The following is a 24,157-nucleotide window of genomic DNA, read 5'->3' as shown; positions in this document are numbered from 1 at the left end:
AGACTGTTTGGAAAATCTGTACACATGAAGGTGTTATTCTCCTAGTTTTAAAAAAAGTAAATGATATTTTCTATCATGAAAAACAAATCACAGGCTACTAGACAGGAGTCTACAAATCGAGTCTTGAAGAAGCAGTGCACCCATAAAATATTGCTAATGAAATCTCAGAATTGCACTACTCATTTAAAAGTCTTATTGAGCTTCTGCGATGTGCTTTGGGTGCATTAGGACAGACAATAAAATCAGAACATGGATTTGGCCATCCAATCCTGGCATTGCCACTTTCTAGCTGTGTCACCTTGGACAAGTCACTTAACCTCTCTGAGCCTGTTTTCCCATTGGTGAAGTTGGGGAAATAACATCTACCTCTTAGGGTTGTTATAAGGAATAAGTTAGTATGTGTTAAGCACTTGGAAGAGGTCCTGGCACATAGAAGTGACATCCAAGTATTTGCTTTTATTTTGTTTTCAGGCAGCTCACCGTTTAGTTAGGACAACAGATCCCGTAAGAAACTTGGTTCATTTGATAAATTTTTGTTGAACATCTATTATGTGCTAGGAGCTTGGCGCAGCTTTAAGGTTGGAACAGCAAAGGATATGCTGTGATCAGTTTATATGATTATCAACGTACTGTGGTAGTAAAAAGAGCAGGAATCTGTCTTACCAGGGGTTTGTGGTTATTGGCCCTTCAGAGGGTCTGTGAATAGCATTCAGGAGGTCCCTGAACTCTGAGGGGAAAAATGCTCTTTTTCACTAATCTTTCACTGCAGTTTAGCATTTCCTTCAGTTATGAATGTAGGTAACTGTTTGTTATCTATTTCCAGATAACGACCTTAAAACAACAATGATTTATTATTTCTCACCATCTATAGGTTGGCTGGGCAGTTCTGCTGGCATCTCCCAGTGGCTGAATTCAGCTGGTGCTAGACTATGAGGTGGACTTAATACCATATCGGTGGGTCTAGGGCCCCTCAGTGTGGCCATCTTGGGCTTCCTAACATGGTTACTGGGTTCCAAGAAGGCTAGTCCTGATGCTAAACACCTGCTTGCACCACATTTGTTGGTGTCATAATCAGTCGTATGACCAAGCCTAGAATCAATGTGGTGGGGGACTACACAGAGCATGGATGTGAGGACATGTGGTTGATTGGGAGCAATTCATTTAATAAGCTACTACAGCAACAAACTACAGTAGTATTAGCAGTACCTGTCACCAGTCGAAGTTAACAGGACCAGTGCATGTCACAGACATTTTCATGTCACATTACGGTTGTTGCAGATCTCCAAATATCATTTATGCTCATCACCACATCAAAGTTATAGTAGTTATGACTCACTACTAGGTCTTTTTAGTATTAATGAGCTAATAAAGAAGCACATATTACTGTATCAGATTTTGGGTCTTAAAAACAATTATATTGCACTATAATTGGCATTTATGCAATTAGAAGCATTATTTTGAGAAGGGGTCCATAGGGCTCACCAGACTGCCAAAGAGGTCTATGGCACAAAAAAGGCAAGGAACCCCTGGGGACTTCAGGGGAGACAAGTTTTGAGAGACAGGAGTTCCTCAGGTGGATGAGCTGGGGAACAGCAGCAGTGGTACTCCATTGAGGAAGTGCCAGTAGCTCAGCTGTGCTGTATCAAGGGAAAGCTAAAGGGAGCTGAAATTGTTGAGATATGTGCTTTGAGTAGAAAAACTCACGACAGACCTTGGTGGATACCAAAATGTAAGGATGAGGAAGAGGAAGAGGGGAGGCCAGAGATTTTCGAGAAGCAACTTTTGATAAGTAGAAGTAGGAGCACAAGAGTGATGTTTAGAAAATTAAGGGAGGAAAGTTTCAAGGACAGGCTTTGTTAGGGTGCTTCCAGTTGGGGAAACCCAGTTGCTTAAATAGTAAGGAAAATTATCTCACAAAGTCCAGAGGAAGGGTGGACTCTGGTGGGTCAACGATGTCCTCAAGGTCCCCATCTCTTTTCTTGGCTTTCCGAAGTAAGATTGGTTCCCCTTATGGTTGCAAGATGACGGCTAGTAACACATGCTTTCCCATCCACTAGAGCAAGAGAAAGAGAGAGGACAAAATTCCCAGACTTGGATTACACTCTTCAGTCTGATTGGACCAGCGCCCCTGACCCAATAGCCAGTGCCAGGGGAATGCCATGCCCTGATTGGCTTAGACTAAACAGAATCAGCTCAGAATGGGATCACTACATTAATCACCTGGGAGAGAAATGAATCCATGAACACAGTGGGGGCATGGAGACTAGATGTGCAACGACAATGTCTATTACAGAAAGATGAGTTAGATGGGTTTGGAGAAGTGTTCACTGCTTTGGGCAATTTGGTTGGAAGGCTTTCACAATGTTTATACATGTAGGTTTACTGATGGAAGTGAAAGCTAGATTAATATGGGTTGGTAGCTGAAATATGAGTAAATGGGATTTATAAGCTTGACTGTCAAGGGAAGGAGGGAGAATATAGTAACTAGAGGGACATGTTTGGTCAAGATTCTAGAGTTGTTTTGTGGTTGTTCCAGTATTCAAGATTTGGCAATGTTTATGGCCTCGGGAGGAATGTAGGGAGGGAACTTTTATAAAAGAGAATTCCTTAGCTTTGAAAAGGAGGAGAGATAGTCCCTTCCACCTGTGAGATGGAAGGGAGCGAAGGATGGCAGTAATTGTAGACTAGTGGTTCTCATCTGGATGGTATCACCTGCCTCGAGCGTGTTTTAGAAACTTGGTTCGTTCTTCACATCTTTAATTTAGTTGTGTTGAACATTCATATGCTGAAATATAACGCTTATAAGTCTCTCCTTTTTGTTCTCCATTGTGTTACCGTCAAATTAATATATGGGTCTCTCTTTTTTTTTGGACTTATGTATGTAGGTGGGTGATGAATTTTACTTCAAGATAGCAAGAGTTACTTAGAAAATTATTTGTCATAAAATGGCGGTGTCAGGTCTAGTAGGTGAGGACCAGTGCTTCTCAAGCTTTCATGTGCATGCGACTCTTGTTAAAATGCAGATTCTGATCCAGGAGGTCTGGGTGGGGGCCTCAGAATCCTCATTTTCTAACAAGCTCCTGGGTGATGTAGATGCTGCTCGTCTCCTGTCATAGTAATATGAATAGTAAGAACTGAGGCAAACTAGTAGATGAATGGTTTCTTGTGTTTTCCAGGTGAGAGATTTTATGAGTGTGGTGGGATTTGGAAGAGGCATTGACCAAAGAACAAAAAAGATAAGTGAGAGGCTTTGAGGGCGCTGCTGAGAACTGCTACTGGCCGTCTTTCATGATCGTAGCCCGGGAGTGGGGCTGAGCACATGGTAGGGCTTGATCAGCTTGGGTCAACTAGGACTGGAGGGCAGAAGAGTTAATAGTATAGGTGTTGGTGGAAAAAGTACAGTTTGTGTGGCTAGTAATATGCATATACAATTAAAATATTTGTTTTAACCATTGTTTTGATTTAGCTGTCCATCTTCAAGTCAGTAGGGGGCACTGGTGGATCACAAAACACATTTGAAAAGCTGCCCAGTGTTTGCATTCTATTGCAGGAAGCAGCTTTTCCAGGTGCTGCTGCAAGAAGCTTGAATACTGACTACATACACCCAGTCTTCAGATTCATGTTACTAGATTTCATTTGTTGCACAAATGTTTATCACAGTTCATCTATGAGCTGGGCACTTTGCGGTACCTTGGCAGGTATAAATGAAAAGACCCATTTTTTACCTAGGAGAGAGTCCCCCAGTTTGGCCACATATCAGAATTATTTGTGAGACAGTTTCCAAGGCTCTGACCATGGGTCGGATTTAGTTTTTAAGTGAGGTCCAGGAATCTCTAGTTTTGAGAAAGCCCCCCAGATGACTGTGAAACTTGGGTTTCAGGAGCTCACAATGTAATTAGTGGCACAGACAGGAACAGTTCATTCAGATGCAGTGGGATAAGTGCTCTGATGTAAAAGGGTTGGGGAAATGTAGAGCAGTAGGTCTGAACCTTGCCTGCATATTAGACCCACCTGGGTTGCTTTTATATGTCCCTGTGCCCAGACTGCACCCAGACCAGTGCTATCAGAATCTCTGGGGTTGAGATTTAGGCATCTAGTTTATAGGGCATATAGGGCATGTAGCCAACCTTGAGAACTACTGACTTAGAGGAACAAGCACCAGCAGGGGGCATCAGGAGACTTGATAGAGGAGAACATGCCTTTGAAGCTGAGCAGACATGGTTGAAAGGGCCTTCCAAGCAGAGCAGAAAAGCTCATGCAAGGACACAGAAGTGAGAGTTCAGTGCCAAGTTAAAACTGTGTTACCTAGGGTGAGACACTAAAGTGTCTCTGTAGCCACTCTGTAGCTGTGTCCTCATCTATAAAACAAGGATAAGACTAGTACCGGAAGCAGCCACATAGCACAGGGAGATCACCGCCTGGAGGGGTGGGATAGGGAGGGTGGGAGGGAGGGAGATGCAAGAGGGAAGAGATATGGGAACATATGTATATGTATAACTGATTCACTTTGTTATAAAGCAGAAACTAACACACCATTGTAAAGCAATTATACTCCAATAAAGATGTAAAAAAAAAAAAAGACTAGTACCAACCTTAAATTGTTGCGTGGATTAAATTAACTCAGACCCAAAGTTTAGCACAGTGTTTGGTACAAAGTAAGTTCTCTGTAAATGTGAGCTATTAATAACTTTTAGTTGGCGTCTTGTAGGAGGCTGCTATGGTAGTGTTATGGTGGTGCACAGTCTTGGGACTTTCCAAAAGTATTTTTTAGTGTCAAATCTTGGTAGTTCATTGGATGTGGCAGAGTTGGGAGAAGGAGAATTTAAGGATGCTGCCCAGGCTTTTGGCTTGGAAAGTTGAGTGGCTCTTAGAACTGTTGATTGAGATGGGAAAGTGGAAGAAGGCTGAGTTCGGTTTGCGGGGAGGTGATACTTGCTTTTGAATAGGTTGGACTTGGAGAAGTATCTGTGGACATTAAGAGGTGGTAATCAGTTGACATGGAATCCAGGAGTGAGTAGTTTTCCTGAGAGAGATGTGGGCTGGAGATGGAGGAATCATCAGATGCTTCAAGGGCCAAAAGATGGCCTAGTGAAAGCTGGTCGGCATCACTTCCTTCCTGAAGGACGGAAATGTGAGCTTCGTTCAGAGCTCACTGCTCATAGGAGCCTGAGGTGACCGTATCCTTGGCTATAAGGCATTATTACCTATTGTGGCTCTTTGGTCTTGATGTAATGCCTTTATTGCCTATCTTTCTGAATTAAATTTTCTTTTTTTTTTTTTGGCTGCGTTGGGTCTTCCTTGGTGAGCACAGGCTTTCTCTAGTTGCGTCGAGCGGGGGCTGCTCTTCGTTGCAGTGCGCGGGCTTCTCATTGCAGTGGCTTGATGGCTTCTTGTGGCGGAGCACGGACTCTAGACGTGCAGGCTTCAGTAGTTGCAGCACACGGGCTCGGTAGTTGTGGCATGCAGGCCCTAGAGCGCACGGGCTTCAGTAGTTGCGGCCCACGGGCTCTAGAGCACGCAGGCTTCAGTAGTTGTGGCACGTGGGCTCAGTAGTTGTGGCTTGTGGGCTTTAGAGTGTGGACTTCAGTAGTTGTGGTGCACGGGCTTAGTTGCTCCACGACACGTGGGATCTTCCCAGACCAGGGCTCGAACCCATGTCCCCTGCATTGGCAGGCAGATTCTTAACCACCATGCCATCAGGGAAGTCCTGAAATTAATTTTCTTATCGTGAATAGTATGTTACTAGTACAAACTAAGGGGAGAATTACACTGATAACTGGAAAAGGAAAATCATCTGCAAATTGGAAAAGTACTGTAAGTTTATTTTACTTGAATATTATTTTAAATGTCATATATTTTGAAAGATAATAAAGATTTTTTGCCCTTACAGTTAAAACATCTCCGAGGGAATTCTCCTTGAGGAATTATAGTTTGTATCAGTTAATTTTCCCCAGTAATGCTTAAGCGGAAATTTATGGTTAGTGCATACAGCATGAAACTTTATGTGGATATTTTCAGGGGAAAAAAAAACTCAGTCTAGAGGTATATTTTAGAATTTGGAAGCTATTTGTTTTTCACTTTTGCTGAGTTTTTCCTGATTTTTGCATGGCCTTATGCCAGTTTTATTAGAAAACTGGAACAGTGCCAGTTTCTTAATTTAGTGGGTTTTAAAACTTGTGCTCATTGTACACTAAAACTTGTAGAAGGAAGAATTTAGAGCAAGGGTTGTAAAGTTTTCATTATGCCGAGAGCCTATAACTTTGAATATTAAGCTATATTTTCATGATAATGCCATTATAGACAGTAAGTTGTATTTTGAATGAATATTGTTTTAAAGGCACTTTAAATACAGTCACGCTTTGTCTTCCTACTTCTTTCTAAGTCTTTGAAGCAATGCAGCGTGTTTTGTTCAAAGCCCACACTGGCTCCAACTTAAGGACGTCTTTGTTTGCTTGGGTGAGGATGAGGAGCCCTCTGTGGGAGCTAGAGATAGGTTCACAAGTGCATGTTCATTGCTTTAGTTGGGAGCAATACCCAGTGGTTTCTTTTTTTCAGATGTTCCTATTCATTCCTTTGAACAGTCTTTTTAAATAGGATATATGAAAATAATAAAGGTTCATTTTTGTTTTTTCCCCCATTCCATAGACGTCAGTCCTTGTGAAATAACAGCCTGCTTTTCTTTGTGCTTGCTGAAATGAATCTCCTCTCCCATTAGAGGTGCTGCTTCGTGTGTCGTATTATGACATGGGTTAAACTGGTGAGTGAGTAAGAACCAAGTGATACAGGGACTCCAACAAGTTTCCTAAATCGTTTGTTGATGACTTACCTCACTTGGCAAATATTGACTGAGCCTGTGTGTGGAGTCACATCTTTCGGGAGCACTGTTAAAAATTGCTGTGTTTAGTCCAAATATTGACTTCTTTTGTTTTTGTTCCTTATTTTCACAGAGATTTTCATTATGAATCCAGATTGTCATCAGCTGAATTGAGCCTTGCCCATGATTTTTTTTCCAAAAGAATGTTGTAGTTTCCTTTTCCTTAAAGAAGGAAAAGCCTGTGAATAACTGAGATGAGGTTGAAGGCAGTTTGTTGTCAGTGAGTTCGGCATTCTCTGTGCACACAGCGGTCTATTAGGAAACGAAACTTGGGTCTAGATAGACTTTACTTTGACAGAATACCTCTTCCTCTTAGAAAATGGAATTTTTTTTAGTTGTTTGAAAATGTAGAAGCATTTGAAAGGCAAATCTTGAAGTAAATGTTCCTCTGTGACTTTTTTTCCTGCCTATATTTCCTTAACTCATTAAAGATTGAATGGATCTTGGGATGCCATTCCAAAAGAGAAAAGAAATATATATATTTTTTGGAGTTTTAGGTAAGCACTGTTAAGTTTCTGTCTGAATGAGGAAGTTCAAAATAAATTTGCAACATGGTAAATTATGTGTCATCTGTGTTCCAAGACTGTGAAACCAGTACAGCCCAACCAGATGACTCAAAACCTGCCTGAACGAACAATTATCTCACTCTTTGGCTCTGACATTTCCTTCCTGTTTATCAGACAAGTTTATTATTTTTTTGCATGAATTTAACAAAATCCAATGATTATTTTTAAAGGTAAAACAATTGCAAATGAAACATACTTGCTTTGCTTTGTTGACCTAATTTTGGGTGAATTCTGCCCTCCAAAGATAAAATAGAAGCTGGTTTTCTCTTAAAAAAAAAAAAAAAAGATAATGTTAATCTTGAAAACAGCCTTGGTTTTTTTTCTTCACTTATCTCTTTAGACCACAGTGTGTTTATAGTGGATGAGGAAGAACTAGGAAATATCAGTTACCACAGTACAGAATTACAGAATTGAAAGTTTATCATAAGATAGTTCTATGTTTGTCATAGTTGGAAGACAGTTTTTCTTTTTGTTGGTTGAAGTCTGAACTCTTAAAATATTGGCTTCATAATCCATTCACTATGAAACAGATTAAAATGATTGTGGTTTGTCTTGTTGTTGTTGAAGTGTAAGTGCTCCCAGATTTATACATCCAAATGAGTGCCTGTCAAAACAGTCGTTATTGAGAGGACAGATTTAATTATCTTGTCAATACATCTCTTCCAAACACGCCATCACTGATCAATATATTTGTTCCAGAAATATCATCCCTGATCAGAACATTTTGTCCTTTTTCATTTGGAGTTATCATCATACTCTCTGACAGATTCTTTAGAATATCCTCAGGAGCCAGCTATTTTTGTTTCTTGCATGTTACAAAGCAAATTAATATTCATTGCAAAAACTTCAGGAAATTCAGTTAATACTGAAGAATCACCCTTAATCCTACCACCTGTAGATAACCATTGTTAACATCGTTTTCAGACTCATTTCTGGGCATACTTAAATAGACCTCCTCAGTTTAACATTTTCAAAAACCTCTCAAATCCTCCCCCCTCTTTTTAAAACAATTTAATTTATTTCATTTTCTAATCTGCTTTTATTTTGAATATATTGAGACTGATTTTCTTACAGGCTTAAAATTTGATGTGAAGGCATTTAGAAATGGAAGCTGTATGATCACATATTAAAAGTAAATTTCCTTTATTAATTTGTTGTATAAATAGTTACAGTGGGTTCTGGTATGATCCATCAAGGTTACTGCTTTGGAGAGAAAATACTTATTTTTGAGGAGGAGGAGGCATACTGTTTATTTTTTTTTTCTGGTTGCATTTTTTTTTAAGTTCCCTAGTTTTAAATTATGCTGATAAAACCCACATAACATAAAATTTACCATCTTAACCATTTTTAAGTGTACAGTTCAGTTGTGTTACATATATTCACATTGTTGTGGAAAAGATATCCAGAACTTTTTCATGTTGCCAAACTGAAACTCTGTACCTATTAAACAAAAACTCCCATTTTCTCCTCCCCATTTTCTCCTCCCCCACAGCTTCTGGTAACCACCAGTCTGCTTTCTGTTTCTATGAATTTGACTACTTTAGACACTTCATATAGATGAAATCATACAGTATTTGTCTTTTGTGAGCTGACTTATTTCTCTTAACATAATATCCTCGAGGTTCTATATAATATTTCATTGTATGTATATACATTTTATTTATCCATGCATCTGTCCATGGACACTTGGGTGACTTTTCACCTTTTGGCTGTTGTGAATAATGCTGCTATGAACATGGGTGTGCAGATACATCCCTGAGACCCTGCTTTCAATTCTTTTGGATGTATACCCAAAAGGGGAGTTGCTGAATCATATGGTAATTCTATTTTTAATTTTTTACAGAACCTCCATATTGTTTTCCTTAGTGATTGCACCATTTTATAATCCCACCAACAGTGCACAAGGGTTCCAGTTTCTCTGTATCTTCTCCAACACTTGTTATTTTCTGTATTTTTGATAGTGGCCATCCTGAGGGGTATGAGGTAAGAAAATACCTATTTTAAAAATTGTATAAGTAATGCTGAAATAACTTGTAAAAAGTCAAACAGTACAGTTATGATAATTATATGGTTCCCATCATCTGCTTCCCTCTAATTCTCTTCTCAGAGAAAGCCTCTGTTACCAGTTTGGTGTATGGCCCTACAGATTAGAAAGGATTGCTGTATAAAATGTAGGAACTGTACTGAATGCTCACTCTGGGGGGAGGCATATTCTTTTGATCTTTGGAGATTATGGACTCATTTAGTTTCTCTTTATTAATTCAGTTTGTGACACATTACTAAGGACAGCAATGCAGGCTGATGTGGGCAAAATTGTTGATTGTTTTCATCATTTTGTTTTACCCTAAATTCTTTTACATAATTTATTTTTTGTTTTATGTTCTTTTTTTAGAAGAAGAATAATCTCAAAAGTATTGTCACTTTTCATAGACGTTTAACAATCCCTATCAGATTTTTACCTCTTAAACAACTGAAAAGAATCAGATTAAAAGCATTTTGTTTTTAAATGAAAAATGCTTTCAGATGGAAATTTTTGCAGAAAAGATTGATTGAAGATCAAAGAAGCAGTGTAACATTTAGGGAAAAAATACATAATTGTGTCTCATTTCCTGTAAATAGAGGAATATCTTATTTTATTTTTTCATAATTAAAAAATTTATTTTATTCATTTATTTTTGGCTGCATCGGGTCTTTGTTGCTGCGCACGGGCTTTCTCTAGTTGTGGTGAGTGGGGGCCACTCTTCGTTGTGGTGCGCGGGCTTCTCATTGCGGTGGCTTCTCTTGTTGCAGAGCACGGGCTCTAGGTGCTTGGGCTTCAGTAGTTGTAGCACGTGGGCCCAGTAGTTGTGGCTCGCGGACTGAGTTGCTCCACAGCATGTGTGATCTTCCCAGACCAGGGCTCGAACCCGTGTCCCCTGCATTGGCAGGTGGATTCTTAACCATTGTGCCACCAGGGAAGTCCCACCTCATCTGATCTTGATATTAAAAGGGAACTTGTGGATTGAGAATGTTGATATGTAGCAGTCATGGTTTATGGTTGTCTATATTTGCTCCATCTAGAGATTGTAGCTACTGATGAGTATAGCTGAAAAGATTGTAGTGTGTCAGAAATCATCCTCATGTTCCAGACCTTTGTTTCTTTTGTTACTGCTCTTTACAGAGGCTGTTCCTAGTGACGCTGAGTCTTTACATCAATCTGTTGGGTGACTTTGCTTAAAACAGAAAGGAAGGGGCTTCCCTGGTGGCGCAGTGGTTGAGAGTCTGCCTGCCAATGCAGGGGACGCAGGATCGTGACCCGGTCTGGGAAGATCCCACATGCCGCGGAGTGGCTGGGCCTGTGAGCCATGGCCGCTGAGCCTGTGTGTCCAGAGCCTGTGCTCCGCCACATGGGGAAAAAAAAAAAAAAAAAAGAAAGGGAGGAAGGCAGGCAGAAACGCATAAACTTTGTTGATTCTGCTTCTGTCTACAGTTGTTTCCCAGAATTTCCAGTCGTGGTACATTATTCCTTTTTCTGTGTTACTCCTGTCCTTTTTCTGGTAATGCACTTATTACAAGTGGTGTAATTATTCGTTTATCCGCTTTATTAGATTGTGGAGGCAGCGACCACATCTTATTGTCTTTGAAGTCTATTTTCATTGTTTCGTTAAAGAGTTGCTTTGATGTCCTTTGTGTGGCTTGTAAGGCTATTAAATGAGGTAGGGAAACCCAGAGAAAAAGAGGTTTTTGGAGAAAGAGAATTCATTATGAGGTAGCAATTGAAAAACCTGGTGAAGATGTCCATGGGGAGTTAGACACACAAGCCTGAGCCTTAGGGAGTGGCCAGGCCTGGGAATACTGATTTGGGTATCAATAGCATAGGGCGGGAGTTGAAGAGTTAGATTTTTTTTTTCTTTTTTTTTTCTTTTTTTTTGCGATACGCGGCCCTCTTACTGTTGTGGCCTCTCCCGTTGCGGAGCACAGACTCCAGACACGCAGGCTCAGCGGCCATGGCTCACGGGCCCAGCCGCTCCGCGGCATGTGGGATCTTCCCGGACCAGGGCACGATCCCGTGTCCCCTGCATCGGCAGGCGGACTCTCAACCATTGCGCCACCAGGGAAGCCCGAAGGGTTAGATTTAAGTGAAATTGCTCTGGAGTGAGAAGAGGGTTGGTTAAGTACTACTCTGACTCGTCAGCCTTGAAGAGATGGGCAGACAGAGGAAGAGAAGGCCCAAAGAGAGATGGAAGGAGTGCCCTACAAAGCTTATAGAATGGAGCTAGAGTAGAAACTTGGAAACCAAAGGAAGAGAGACTTTGAAGATGGTGGAGTGGTCACCAGTTTCAGGGTACAACTGAGGTGCCAGATGTCCATTGGAGTTTAGTTACTGGGAGGCCATTGGTGGCTTTGGGAAGGCCACTTTTAGATATCTTGAGTAGTGAGGGGAGGAGGGAATAAAGCAGAGAAAGCAGGCAGAATCTATCTTTCTAACTTTGTGTTGACATATAACATACATACAGGAAGGTGCACAGATCACAAGGAATTTTTGCAAACTGACCATACTGGTATATCTTGCACTCGAGAAGCCTTCAGGGCCCTTCCAGTCACTCCCCAGCTTGCTAAGGATATCCATTATTCTGCCTGCTAACCAGTCTTTTTTTAAAAATAATTTTGTCAGTGGAGGGAGATAGAAGAATAGGGTGGTAGTTAGAAAGGGGATTAGGGGTGGAGGGTATTGTTTGTGTTGTGTTTAAGATGGGAAAGATTTTCTTGAATGTAAATAAATCCCATAACTTCTCTAGACTGGTTGACCAGTCACTGTGTCTTTTTATGTTTAGGACAGTTTTCATTTCATTCTTTCAAATGTTTTTAAAAGTAAGTACGATTGAGTGTTTATACAAACTTAAGTTGAATAACTGTTCCCCAAGCATCTGCTTTTAGAATAGTGGTTTTCTAAACTTGGCTGATTATGGGAATAGATTCTTGGGACTCTCTTAGGTTTACTGAGTCAGATACTCTGGGGGAAGGCAATGGAATCTGTGATTCTAAAAAACTCCCCAGGTGATTCTGAAACTTTTTAATGTTACACAGTCCTGGAAAGTGAAGCTTACGTTTTATCAGAAAGGAAACTGGTGTATGTATGTATATATTTTAAATTTATTTTACTGAATTATAGTTGATTTAAAATGTGTTAGGAAACTGGTATATATTTTTAGTGAAAGGTCTAATAAAATAATAGATCTGTAATTGTGGGGGAATAAAAGTGTACCCTTTTTTTGTTTATTTATTTTTGGCTGTGTTGGGTTGTTGCTGCACACGGGCTTTCTCTAGTTGTGGCGAGCGGGGGCTACTCTTCCTTGCAGTGCGCGGGCTTCTCATTGCAGTGGCTTCTCTTGTTGTGGAGCACAGGCTCTAGGCACGCGGGCTTCAGTATTTGTGACTCACGGGCTCTAGAGCGCAGGCTCAGTAGTTGTGGCGCACGGGCTTAGTTGCTCCGTGGCATGTGGGATCTTCCCGGGCCAGGGCTTAAACCCGTGTCCCCTGCATTGGCAGGCGGATTCTTAACCACTGTGCCACCAGGGAAGCCCAAAAGCATACCCTTCTTAATAATGAGAGAGACTATATACTGGGTTTTCCATAAAGTTGATAGAGAAAGCAAATTGTCAGGGCTTTGAGCCCCACCATTCCTGAGCATCCTTGAATAATTCTGAGGGTGGCTTATTCAGTTTGAGAGTTTTATTTGTCCTTGAAGCAGTTTTACTGGGACACAATCAGGAAGTGGTCCTGGAACTAGAGTTCTGAGCAGTACACTTCTTTTGCAAAACAAGGATAGTTTAGTCTTCTGGGTACCCATGATGATCTGAGTGTAACCTCACCCGATTCATATCTTAGTTAACTGTGTACAAGAATCTGCCCTTGCTGCTAGAGCTGAAGGCTAAACTCAATCTTATGCCTCAGTCTTAAAAAACATTTTTTTTTTTAAAGTTGTAACCTGGGGCTTCCCTGATGGCGCAGTGGTTGAGAGTCCGCCTGCCAATGCAGGGGACACGGGTTTGTGCCCCGGTCCGGGAAGATCCCACATGCCGCAGAGCGGCTGGGCCCGTGAGCCATGGCCACTGAGCCTGCACGTCCAGAGCCTGTGCTCCACAACGGGAGAGGCCACAGCAGTGAGAGGCCCGCGTACCGCAAATAAATAAATAAATAAATAAATAAATAAATAAATAAATAAATAATTGTAACCTGAGTTTTTTTTGAGTAAACTCATAAGCTTCCTAGAAACTCTGTAAGGGTAGGGACTATGTCTGCTTAAGTGTTGTGTCCTGTTTAGCATGGTACCTGATGTGGAATAGGTATGTAATAAATATTTGTTTTTGAAATAAAATTCTAGTTGACTGCTTCCAATTGTTATATCATACATAACCCTGCTTTCCTAGCCAGATTTGTTTTGTTCTCATCAGTCCTTGATGAGCTCCAGTGGAGAGAGTAAGAAGCAAAAGCCTTTTAGACAGTGGTGACGTACTCCTTTACAACACTTCTTGTTAGGGCCCCATCCAACCAACTGCCAGTCCTGGTGCTCAGTTTCCGTTGACAGTTAAGCGCTCTGAGGACTCAACAAAAGTTGAGAGCAAAGAGAGTCCAAAGGTCTAAGATGGAGAATGTACCTTGATAGGCAGAGTATATAAGATATCTTGCTGGGGAACATAATCAGACAGAAAGAAAGAGTGTTTTAACCACATGAGCCAGGGAACTCGGTGACACTCCCTCTGAGGTTTGCAAAGCTCAGGGTCACCAACTCACCTGTTTCCCCTATGACTGTGGGTTTCTTACAGCTATATTTAAAACCTCAAACAAGCCAATACGTTGGGTCCTTAATTTAAGACCCTCACCTAGCTGAATTCCAGGAGGGGCATCTAGTGACTGAAGGGCACACTCCAGAGGATAGGCTGGATGTAAAGCAATGCAGCCTTTGGATCTAGTTAGTCTGTAGCTGTAGCTTAGCACTCATTGAACATACAGCGCTTAACAGAGTGGGCTTGACTTTGATCTAGCAAGCCAAACTCATCTAATCCATAGTAGAGAATGTTTAATCAGCTCTTGGAAGGTGCATGTGTACCCAGCTTCTGAGCCAAGCCATCTGCCCTGGGTGGAGAGTGAGCCTGGCAAACAAGGATTCTCAAGGACTGTCACTTGGGACAGTGAGTGCTCAGGCCATGGGTACACACAGTCTAGAGGTTCCAGCCCCTCATCAGAAGAGGTCCAGGGAGATCTCACTTCCCAGGAGGTATTTTCATTCTGGTTGTACCATAATGGGTCAGGACCCCTCATGGAGAGAGAAAGCCTTTGTGTTCGTGTCTCACAAGGCAACCCAACAGGAGTACCCGTGGGAGAAAAGGTGATAAAGCTAGAGCTTTAGTGATTATGACCCAGTTGGTTAAATCTTTCTTCAGGAGATCTAACTTCCAGATTCATGTTCTTTTTCTTCCTTGGGTAGACAAAAGGTTGAAGAAGAAGATTCTTTGCCCCCTTTATTGCCCTCACACTTTCCTGGGGTGATCTCTGCCCATTTTAACAGACTTTCCTTCTTAAATTCTGATATTGAATGGGTTACCCTGTATAATCAATATGAGCTGTAACAAATTATGATAGCCACCCAGTAGGGACTCGGCATTGAGAAATCCCCGTTTGTGATAACGTCTGGTCAAGGCAGGATGGGGTAGTCTCTCACTATGAGGAGCCCTCTTTGATGCCAGAAAAGAAAGTGAACCACCCAAGATGCTGGGTAGTGCATCAGCGTCAGGCTTGTCTGCCTGTGGATCTTTTACCCAGGCTCTTCCTGTGAGTTTCCATTGCACAGGTCAGTACCACCTAGATCCTTACCATGGTCAGGTGTATGGCTGACTCCTTCCTAAGAATGACCCTTGACCTGCAGTTCCCACCCATATTTTGGCATAAACTTAACATGGTTTAGGTGTGTGTGGATTTTTTTTGACATGTAATTTACATACAGTGAGATGCACAGATTGTACGTTGTACAGATCGTGCAACAATTTGAGTTTTGACAAGTGTATACACCTTCTGTAACTCACACCCAATGAAGATATAGATCATTTCTGTCACTGCAAAAAGTTCCCTTGTGCCCCCTTCTTAGTAAGTCTACCCCATGCAAACTTCACCTCCCAGGCATCGACTATTCTGATTTCTATCACTGTGTATTAGGTTTAAGGCCACAGATCTTAAAATCTAGATGGTGGCTGATTTGCAGACGCCGTAACCCCAGAACCTCCCACGCAGCCCAACCATGGTCGGCCCTACCGTGTTCTTTGTTTTTTTTTTTTTTTTTTTGCGGTACATGGGCCTCTCACTGCTGTGGCCTCTCCCGTTGCGGAGCGCAGGCTCAGCGGCCATGGCTCACGGGCCCAGCCGTTCCACGGCATGTGGGATCTTCCCGGACCGGGGCACGAACCCGTGTCCCCTGCATCGGCAGGCGGACTGTCAACCACTGCACCACCAGGGAAGCCCCCTACCGTGTTCTTTGACATTGCCATCGATGGTGAGCCCTTGGGCCGTGTCTCCTTCGAGGTAAGGGGCCTGGAAACCAAGAAGTGACTGCTCATCCAATCCATAAAGCTATGTTAACAGATTGGAGCTGTTTGCAGACAAAGTTCAAAGACAGCAGAAAACTTTCATGCTCTGAGCACTGGGGAGAAAGGCTTTGGTTATAAAGGTTCCTGCTTTCACAGAATAATTCCGGGATTTCTGTGCCAGGGTGGTGACTTCACATGCCATAATGGCACTGGTGGCAAGTCCATCTATGGGGAGAAATTTGCTGATGAGAATTTCCTCCTGAAGCATACGGGTCCTGGCATCTTGTCCATGGCAAATGCTGGCCCCAACACAAACGGTTCCCAGTTTTTCATCTGCACTGCCAAGACTGAGTGGTTGGATGGCAAGCATGTGGTCTTTGGCAAGGTGGAAGAGAGCATGAATATTGTGGAAGCCATGGAGCGCTTTGGGTTCAGGAATGGCAAGACCAGCAAGAAGATCACCACTGCTGACTGTGGACAAATCTCACAATAAATTTGACTTGTGTTTTGTCTTAAAAAAAAATCTAGATGGTGAGAGATATCAGAAAATAATAATTATTCATGTAAATTGGTGCTTCTCAAGGCGGGAGGATGCCCCACAGGAGACTTTTGACAATGTCTAGACACATTTTTGACTTATGGCTGGGAGTGGTTGGCAGTGGCATCTAGTGGGTAGAGGCCAGGGATGCTGCTAAGCCTCCTACAGTGCACAGGACAGCCTCCCAACAAAGGATGATCCAGCTCAAAATGTCAACAGTGCTGAGATTGATAAACCCTGAAGCATACCTCTGCAGAGAGAATTGTGGCCCTGAGGAGTGTTAATCTCTGGATCTCCCAAGTCTCTGGGGGTGAGGTTGGTTTTATGTTTGGTTTTTGTTTGCTTTGTTTGTTGAGGGCTTGCAGGAAACGGAAAGGGCAACTGCAAGAGGGACCTTTCTTGAGTGCTACCACCCTTGTGGCCACAGTTCTTGCTGTGGAATGGGAGTGACTAACAGGAGAAGAGGGAGATGAAGAAAACAACTTGGGCAATAAAAGGGCAGTCTTAGCATAATATTAAAACTAGAAAAATGGACAAGAGGGAAAAATAAAGTAGAAATTAATGACACCTAAAGTACAAGCAGCAAAATAAAAAATAAACAGGTGAGACTACATCAAACTGAAAAACCTCTGCACAGCAAAAGAAACCATCAACAAAGCGAAAAGACAACCTACAGAACAGGAAAAAAATATTTGCACACCATATATCTGATAAGGGGTTAATATCTAAAGTATATAAAGAACACATACAACTCAATAGCAAAAAAAACCAAAAAATAACCCAATTAAAAAATGGGCAAAGGACCTGAGTAGACATTTCTCCAAATAAGATATACAAAAGGCCAGAAGGTACATGAAAAGATGCTCAACATCACAAGTCTTTTGGAAAATGCAAATTAAAACCACCATGGGGCTTCCCTGGTGGCGCAGTGGCTGAGAATCTGCCTGCTAATGCAGGGGACACGGGTTCGAGCCCTGGTCTGGGAGGATCCCACATGGCGCGGAGCAACTGGGCCCGTGAGCAACAACAGCTGAGCCTGCGCGTCTGGAGCCTGTGCTCTGCAACAAGAGAGGCCGCCATAGTGAGAGAGACCTGCACACTGCGATGAAGAGTGGCCCCCGCTTGCCACAACTAGAGAAAGCCCTCTCACAGAAACAAAGACGCAACACAGCAAAAATAAATAAATTAATAAACTCCTACCCGCAACACCTTCTTTAAAAAGAAAAACCACCATGACATACCACCTCACCTCTGTTATAATGGCCATCATCAAAAAGACAAGAGATGAGGGACTTCCCTGGTGGTCCAGTGGTTAAGAATCTGCCTTCCAATGTGGGGACGTGGGTTCGATCCCTGGTCAGGGAACTAAGATCCCTCATGCTGTGGGGCAACTGAGCCCACGCGCCGCAACTACTGTGCATGCATGCTGCAAACTACGGAGCCCACACACTCTGGAGTCTGAGAGCCACAACTAGAGAGAGAAAACCTGCATGCCACAACTAGAGAGAAGCCCACGCCCCGCAACAAAGAGCCTGTGCACCGCAACGAAGATCCTGCATGCTGCAGCTGAGACCCGACACAGCCAAAAATAAATAATAAAATAAGTAGATAAATATATATGTTAAAAAAGAAAAGACGAGATGAATGCTGGCATGGATATGGAGAAAAGGGAACCCTTGTGCGCTGCTGATAGAATTGTAAATTGGTGCGGCTACCATGGAAAACAGTATGGAGGTTCTTCAAAAAAAATTAAAAATAGACCTACCATATGATCCAGCAATTCCACTTCCAGGAATATATCAAAAGGAAACAAAAACACTAACTCAAAAAGGTATCTGGGGACTACCCTGGTGGCGCAGTGGTTAGGAATGCGCCTGCCAGTGCAGGGGACACGAGTTCAATCCCTGGTCCGGGAAGATCCCACATGCAGTGAGCAGCTAAGCCTGTGCATCACACCTACTGAGCCTGCACTCTGGAGCCCACGAGCCACAACTGCTGAAGCTCATACACATAGAGCCCATGCTCCGCAACAAGAGAAGCTACTGCAATGAGAAAGCTGCGCACCGCAACGAAGAGTAGCCCCCACTCGCCACAACCAAAGAGCTCTTGCATGCAGCAACAAAGACCCAACGCAGCCAAAAATAAGTAAATTTATTAAAAAAAGAAAAGAATTTAAAAGGTCAACACAAGGCATTATATCAAATGAGGATGAAAAAGGGGACAACATGAACCCAAAATGCTTGGATGAGGAAATGGGAAAAGGGGTGGGGCACCAGCTATTGACAGTAAGAAAGGGAATCTGAAACAAAGTTGGGGCGGTGCCTGCCAGCTGGCTCAGTGGAAAGTCCCCAGTTTAAGCAGTGTTGTCAGTAGGTTGTGGACAAACCCAGAAGGCAGAGAGCAGTGAGTTGGCACCTGTAGATACCAGCAGCCTCATAGGCCCTCTCCTGGGAAGTAGGGAGGGACCACACTGACTGTCAGCAGTGGCTCACTAACCTTTATCCTGGAGGCAAAAAAAGTTCGTGGCAATATTGCCTGGAAATAAATATCTTTTAAGTATTCCACTTAATGCTTTAGGGTGTGTTATTTTTAAACCAGTTTAAGTAATAACCACTCCTTTTAAAAATAGCTTCTAGCTCTTTATTTGCTTCTGAAATATGGGTATTTCTGTTTTTGTGTGCGACTTCAGGCATACATTTAAAAAAATTTTTTTATTTTATTCATTTTTTTTGGCTGCGTTGGGTCTTCGTTGTTGCGTGCGGGCTTTCTTTAGTTGAGGCGAGTGGGGGTTACTCCTCATTGCAGTGCATGGGCTTCTCACTGCAGTGGCTTCTCTTGTCGCGGAGCACGGGCTCTAGGTGTGCGGGCTTCAGTAGTTGTGGTGCCTGGGCTTAGTAGTTGTGGATCGCGGGCTTTAGAGCTCAGGCTCAGTAGTTGTGGCGCACGGGCTTAGTTGCTCCGTGGCACGTGGGATCTTCCCGGACCAGGGCTTGAACCCATGTGCCCTGCATTAGCAGGTGGATTCTTAACCACTGTGCCACCAGGGAAGCCCAAGGCATACATTTCAACAGACCTTTTTAGGTTTTATCTAGCATTATATGTTTTGTGAGTATTACAGAGTAGCGAAGTCTTTCACATTACGGGCACTGCAGATCTCAGGAATATGATTTCTGTGATGCCAAATCATGCCTAAGTAGTTAGAACAAGTCAACCAGTCATTTATTTTTTGCCTCTCTCTGTCCATTCATGCAGGCATTAAACAGTTCTTGAGCATTTCTTATGTGTTAGGCACAGTTATAGACATGAGGAATACAGGGTAAGACACAGCCCCATCCTGAAAGGGCTTCCAGTTTGGGAGGGAGAACTTGATAGACATAAATAAATGGATAAATAAGAAAAGAAAAGCAATAAGTCTCCATGCTCTTAGGCAATTGTGCAGAAAGGCAAAGCAAATATGGAACATTCTAGGCAGAGGAGCCAGCATGTGTGAACCCATGAGGCTGGGAAGCAGCATGGGAGAAATATAGGGAGTTCAAGTTTTGTGGGAAAAGGCAGAGTGACAGATGAAGTTAAGAAGGTGGTTGGGGTCAGATCATAAATGGGCCTTGTTTGGCTCACATAAAAGTCCTAGGTAATGAATACCAAAGGATCTCAAATAAGGATAGAAGATACTCGGGTTTGCAGTTCAGAAAGATCATTCTTTTGCATTGTGGTGGTTTGAGTCATCAGAGGGCCAGGTGAACGTTTAGAATTAAGCTGTTGAAACAATCCAGGAAAGAAACAAGGGCCCAAGGGAAGATTGTACAGGAGAAGATAAAGAGGAGAGAGTGAATTAAGTATTTAATAGGCAGAATTAACAGGACTTAATGACCAATAGGATGGTGGGGGGAGGCAGTGGAGATGACCTCAGAGTTTCCGATTGGGTTGTCTAGTTGGATGGCGGCATCATTCCTGAGAGAAGAAGTAGAGGAAGAGGAGGCATTTCTGGGGTAAGGATGCAAGATGGTCAAGTGCTGTATATTAATTTTTAAAATGTGTCACTTTTAAAACTTTCTAGATTCCACAGCACACATTCACCTATCAGGCCTAGTATAGACTTGGAGGCACAGACAGGATCCTGATGAGTTGGTTTTGGGTGTTCTTGGTGTAGGGAGCTTGTGTCCCATCCAAGTGGAAATGTCCAGAAGTAATAGGATAAATGAGTTGGGAACTCAGGAGAGAGCTCTGGGCTGGAGCTGCATATCTAGGGGTCACGCTTCATGTTGAAGCCATGGGCATGAGTGACCTAGTCAGGGAGAGCAAGGCACAGAAAGAGACTGAGTTTGGGAACTGAGGCTGGGAGAGAGGGGTTCTGAGTGGGAATGGAAAGGGAGAGCTGCTCAAAGTTTGATTATTGGAATTATCGAAAGAATCTTCACCCTGTTCAATGAATTACTAGGTGAGATCATTAAAAACTCCTTCCCGGGCTTCCCTGGTAGCGCAGTGGTTAAAGAATCCACCTGCTAATGCAGGGGACACGGGTTCAAGCCCTGGTCCGGGAAGATCCCACATGCCGCGGAGCAACTAAGCCCGTGTGCCACAACTGCTGAGCCTGCGCTCTAGAGCCCAAGAGCCACAAGTACTGATCCTGTGTGCCACAACTACTGAAGCCTGTGCGCCTAAACCCCATGCTCCACAACAAGAGAAGCCACTGCAATGAGTAGCCCGCGCAGCACAACCAAGAGTAGCCCCCGCTCGCTGCAACTAGAGAAAGTCCGTGCATGGCAACGAAGACCCAATGCAGCCAAAAAAAAAAATCTCCTTCCCCTGTTGTTATTGGGGAGGGTAGGGGAGGTGTATCTTTTATTTTCCTTGAAAGGCTAAGTAGAAAACTCAGGAACTACTGTTTTGGAAATGAAGATAAAGGTGACCTGGAATTTTAAGTCCACGAGAACATGTTCTTTTTTTTCTGACTTCCATAAAACTTTGGGAATACATTTCTCATAACGCGCAATAAGCCTCTCAGGGCAGGAGTGGCTGAGGTTGCAAATGTGCCCACGTTATGTACCTTCAGTTTGTAGAACTGAGAGAAGGCTTAAGATTGTTTCTGTGTTTCAGGTAATTCAGAGGTCTGTGGGGCCGGCCAGCCTGAGCCTGCTCACCTTCAAAGTCTATGCATCAGCAAAAAAGGACTCATCTCACAAAGCTGCTGTGAAGGTTAATGAGGTAACGTGATACATTTTGAATATGTGATTTGCTTACTATGGGAAGCATACAAATTGAATATCAGGAAGATAGGACAATTCAGAAGATATTTAAAAGGAGGAAATAGTGCTTCCTTGTGGGAAGCTGCTAGACTATGGCTTTTTCAACTTTAATTAATGGTACTTAGCTAAGGGCATAATTAAGGAATATTTCCTAGATTTTTAGTGGGGAATCTGCTCTGTCCCAGTAGATTGCAAGCACAAGTCACTTCTAAGTGATCTGCCTGCTTCCAAACTGCTTATCAAGCCAGGAAAACATTCACATTTTTCCCTCTCCTAAGAAATTAAAGACCAGGGTTCATCCTGCTTCTTGGCTGGATTAGAGGCTCATAAGTAGATGCTTAATAAATACTAAATAAATAAAACAGGAAATCAGGGCTTCCCTGGTGGCGCAGTGGTTAAGAGTCCGCCTGCCGATGCAGGGGACACAGGTTTGTGCCCTGGTCCGGGAAGATCCCACATGCCGCGGAGCAAATGGGCCCATGAGCCATGGCCACTGAGCCTGCGCATCCGGAGCCTGTGCTTCGCAACGGGAGAGGCCACAACAGTGAGAGGCCCGCATACAGCAAAAAAAAAAAAAAAACAGGAAATCATCTCTCCATTGTTTACATTCCTTTTTGTCTATACTTCCCACTGATTATTTTAGATATTTGGTTTCTTTTGACTTTGAGTAAAGTGTCATAAAGATCTACCTTCAGTTATGGTCAGGGTTACTTGAATGGTGTTTACCTAAAGCTAAATAGCTTGTTTTTTTGCTCTTTACTCTCTTCTTCTCAGGCCTTGAGACAGTGGCATTTTTGAGGGTGAAGAAGGCAGCCAGTGGTGGCTGTGAAATGTTTCCTCTCTGGTGGGGAACAAACCTGCTATTCTGCTTTGATTAGCACTAGACTGATCACTAGAGCTAAGTCATATGCTATTCAGTTATCCTCAAGCTTTTTTTTCCTATCCCACCTCCGACCCACCATTTATAGTAATAGAATCCTTTTTCCAAACTAAATCTAAGATGAAATAACAAATACTAATATATAAAATGGGTAAAAGGGGACTACTTTATCTGCTATGAGTAGGGTTGGGGGAGGCTAGGACACCTCATAGCCCTGCTCTCTTGGCCTTGTCCTTATTGATTAAGGTGCAAAGATCGTCTGAAGCAAGGTTCAGGGTGCACATAACCCTTATTCACTGTAGTTTGTGAATTATTACAAATTTAATAATTGATTGTTATTTCATTACTGTATACACTTCTTAATTTCTTTTTATTTTGTTTTTCAATCTTTGCAGCTTTCACTCTACTCTGTTCCTGAGGGTCAGTCTAAATATGTGGAAGAGCCAAGGACCCAACTTGAAGAAAGCATCTCCCATCTCCGACATTATTGCGAACCATATACAAGTTGGTGTCAGGTACAGAGAGCTGTTCTGAAAATGGAATGAATGCATTTCTGTTTAGAGTCAGTAGTAAAAAGTCTGTACTGGCTGCATGTTTTCAGAAAAAGGCACAATAAGGGGCCCCAACTTAAGAGTGCCTGACTTAAAAATGTTCATCAGTGCCATCTCTGGAGTGGAGCAGAGAGCCCTAGCTTCCTGGTGGCAGCTGTCGCCATAGCTGCAGAGAGAGTTTCCCTCCCACTGGGCAGCCTGTGTCACGTTGACTAGAGAGCAGAGGCCCATGGTACCTATCTTTTTTTTTTGGGCAGGCCATTTGGCTTGTGGGATCTTAGTTCCCCGACCAGGACTTGAACATGGGCCACGGCAGTGAAAACGCCGAGTCCTAACTACTGGACCGCCAGGGAATTCCCCCATGGTGCCTATCTTGTTGGTTGCGGCTATGAAAACATTATTGTCCACCAGGGGAGGATATGGGGCTGGAACTATGTAAACATTTATATCAAAATTAGGAAGTTTCTCTCCCCACAGAGATTCTGCAAGTCAGTACCACTTTATTTTATTTTTTAATTAATTATTTATTTATTATTGGCTGTGTTGGGTCTTCGTTGCTGCATGCTGGCTTTCTCTAGTTGAAGCAAGCCGGGGCTACTCTTCGTTGTGGTGCGCAGGTTTCTCATTGAGGTGGCTTCTCTTGTTGCGGAGCACGGGCTCTAGGTGCACGGGCTTCAGTAGTTGTAGCGCGCAGTGTCAATAGTTGTGGCTCACGGGCTCTAGACCGCAGGCTCAGTAGTTGCGGCATACGGCCTTAGTTGCCCTGCGGCATGTGGGATCCTCCTGGACCAGGACTCAAACCCGTGTCCCCTGCATTGGCAGGCAGATTCTTAACAAGTGTGCCACCAGGGAAATCCCAGGATTTCCCTTTAAACAGGAATGGGTACAGAGGATTTTGAATGCTATAATAGGAGGGTAGATAACTACAACAGGGTGGAATT

At 42.9% G+C, this 24,157-nt stretch overlaps 1 protein-coding gene and 1 pseudogene across 3 annotated transcripts in view; both read left to right on the top strand.

The window, feature by feature from the left end:
- APOO (apolipoprotein O) overlaps window positions 1–24,157 on the top strand; it is a 59,457-nt gene that overhangs the window by 884 nt on the left and 34,416 nt on the right. For both annotated transcript variants that reach the window (XR_013825653.1, XM_079910047.1), the window contains exons 2-3: window positions 21,637–21,744; window positions 23,061–23,180. Coding sequence is in view for 1 of the 2 variants with exons in the window: in XM_079910047.1 (XP_079766173.1) it covers window positions 21,637–21,744; window positions 23,061–23,180 (228 nt within the window). In the remaining variant the exon portion in view is untranslated. The remainder of the gene's footprint in view (window positions 1–21,636; window positions 21,745–23,060; window positions 23,181–24,157) is intronic.
- On the top strand, window positions 15,965–16,494 carry LOC307180170 (peptidyl-prolyl cis-trans isomerase A-like; annotated as a pseudogene). The gene is made up of 2 exons: window positions 15,965–15,996; window positions 16,057–16,494. The product of its transcript is annotated as a peptidyl-prolyl cis-trans isomerase A-like (transcript).

Source organism: Stenella coeruleoalba (assembly GCF_951394435.1).
Source record: "Stenella coeruleoalba genome assembly, chromosome: X".
Taxonomy (NCBI): domain Eukaryota; kingdom Metazoa; phylum Chordata; class Mammalia; order Artiodactyla; family Delphinidae; genus Stenella; species Stenella coeruleoalba.
This window is presented reverse-complemented; position numbering and strand designations above follow the sequence as displayed.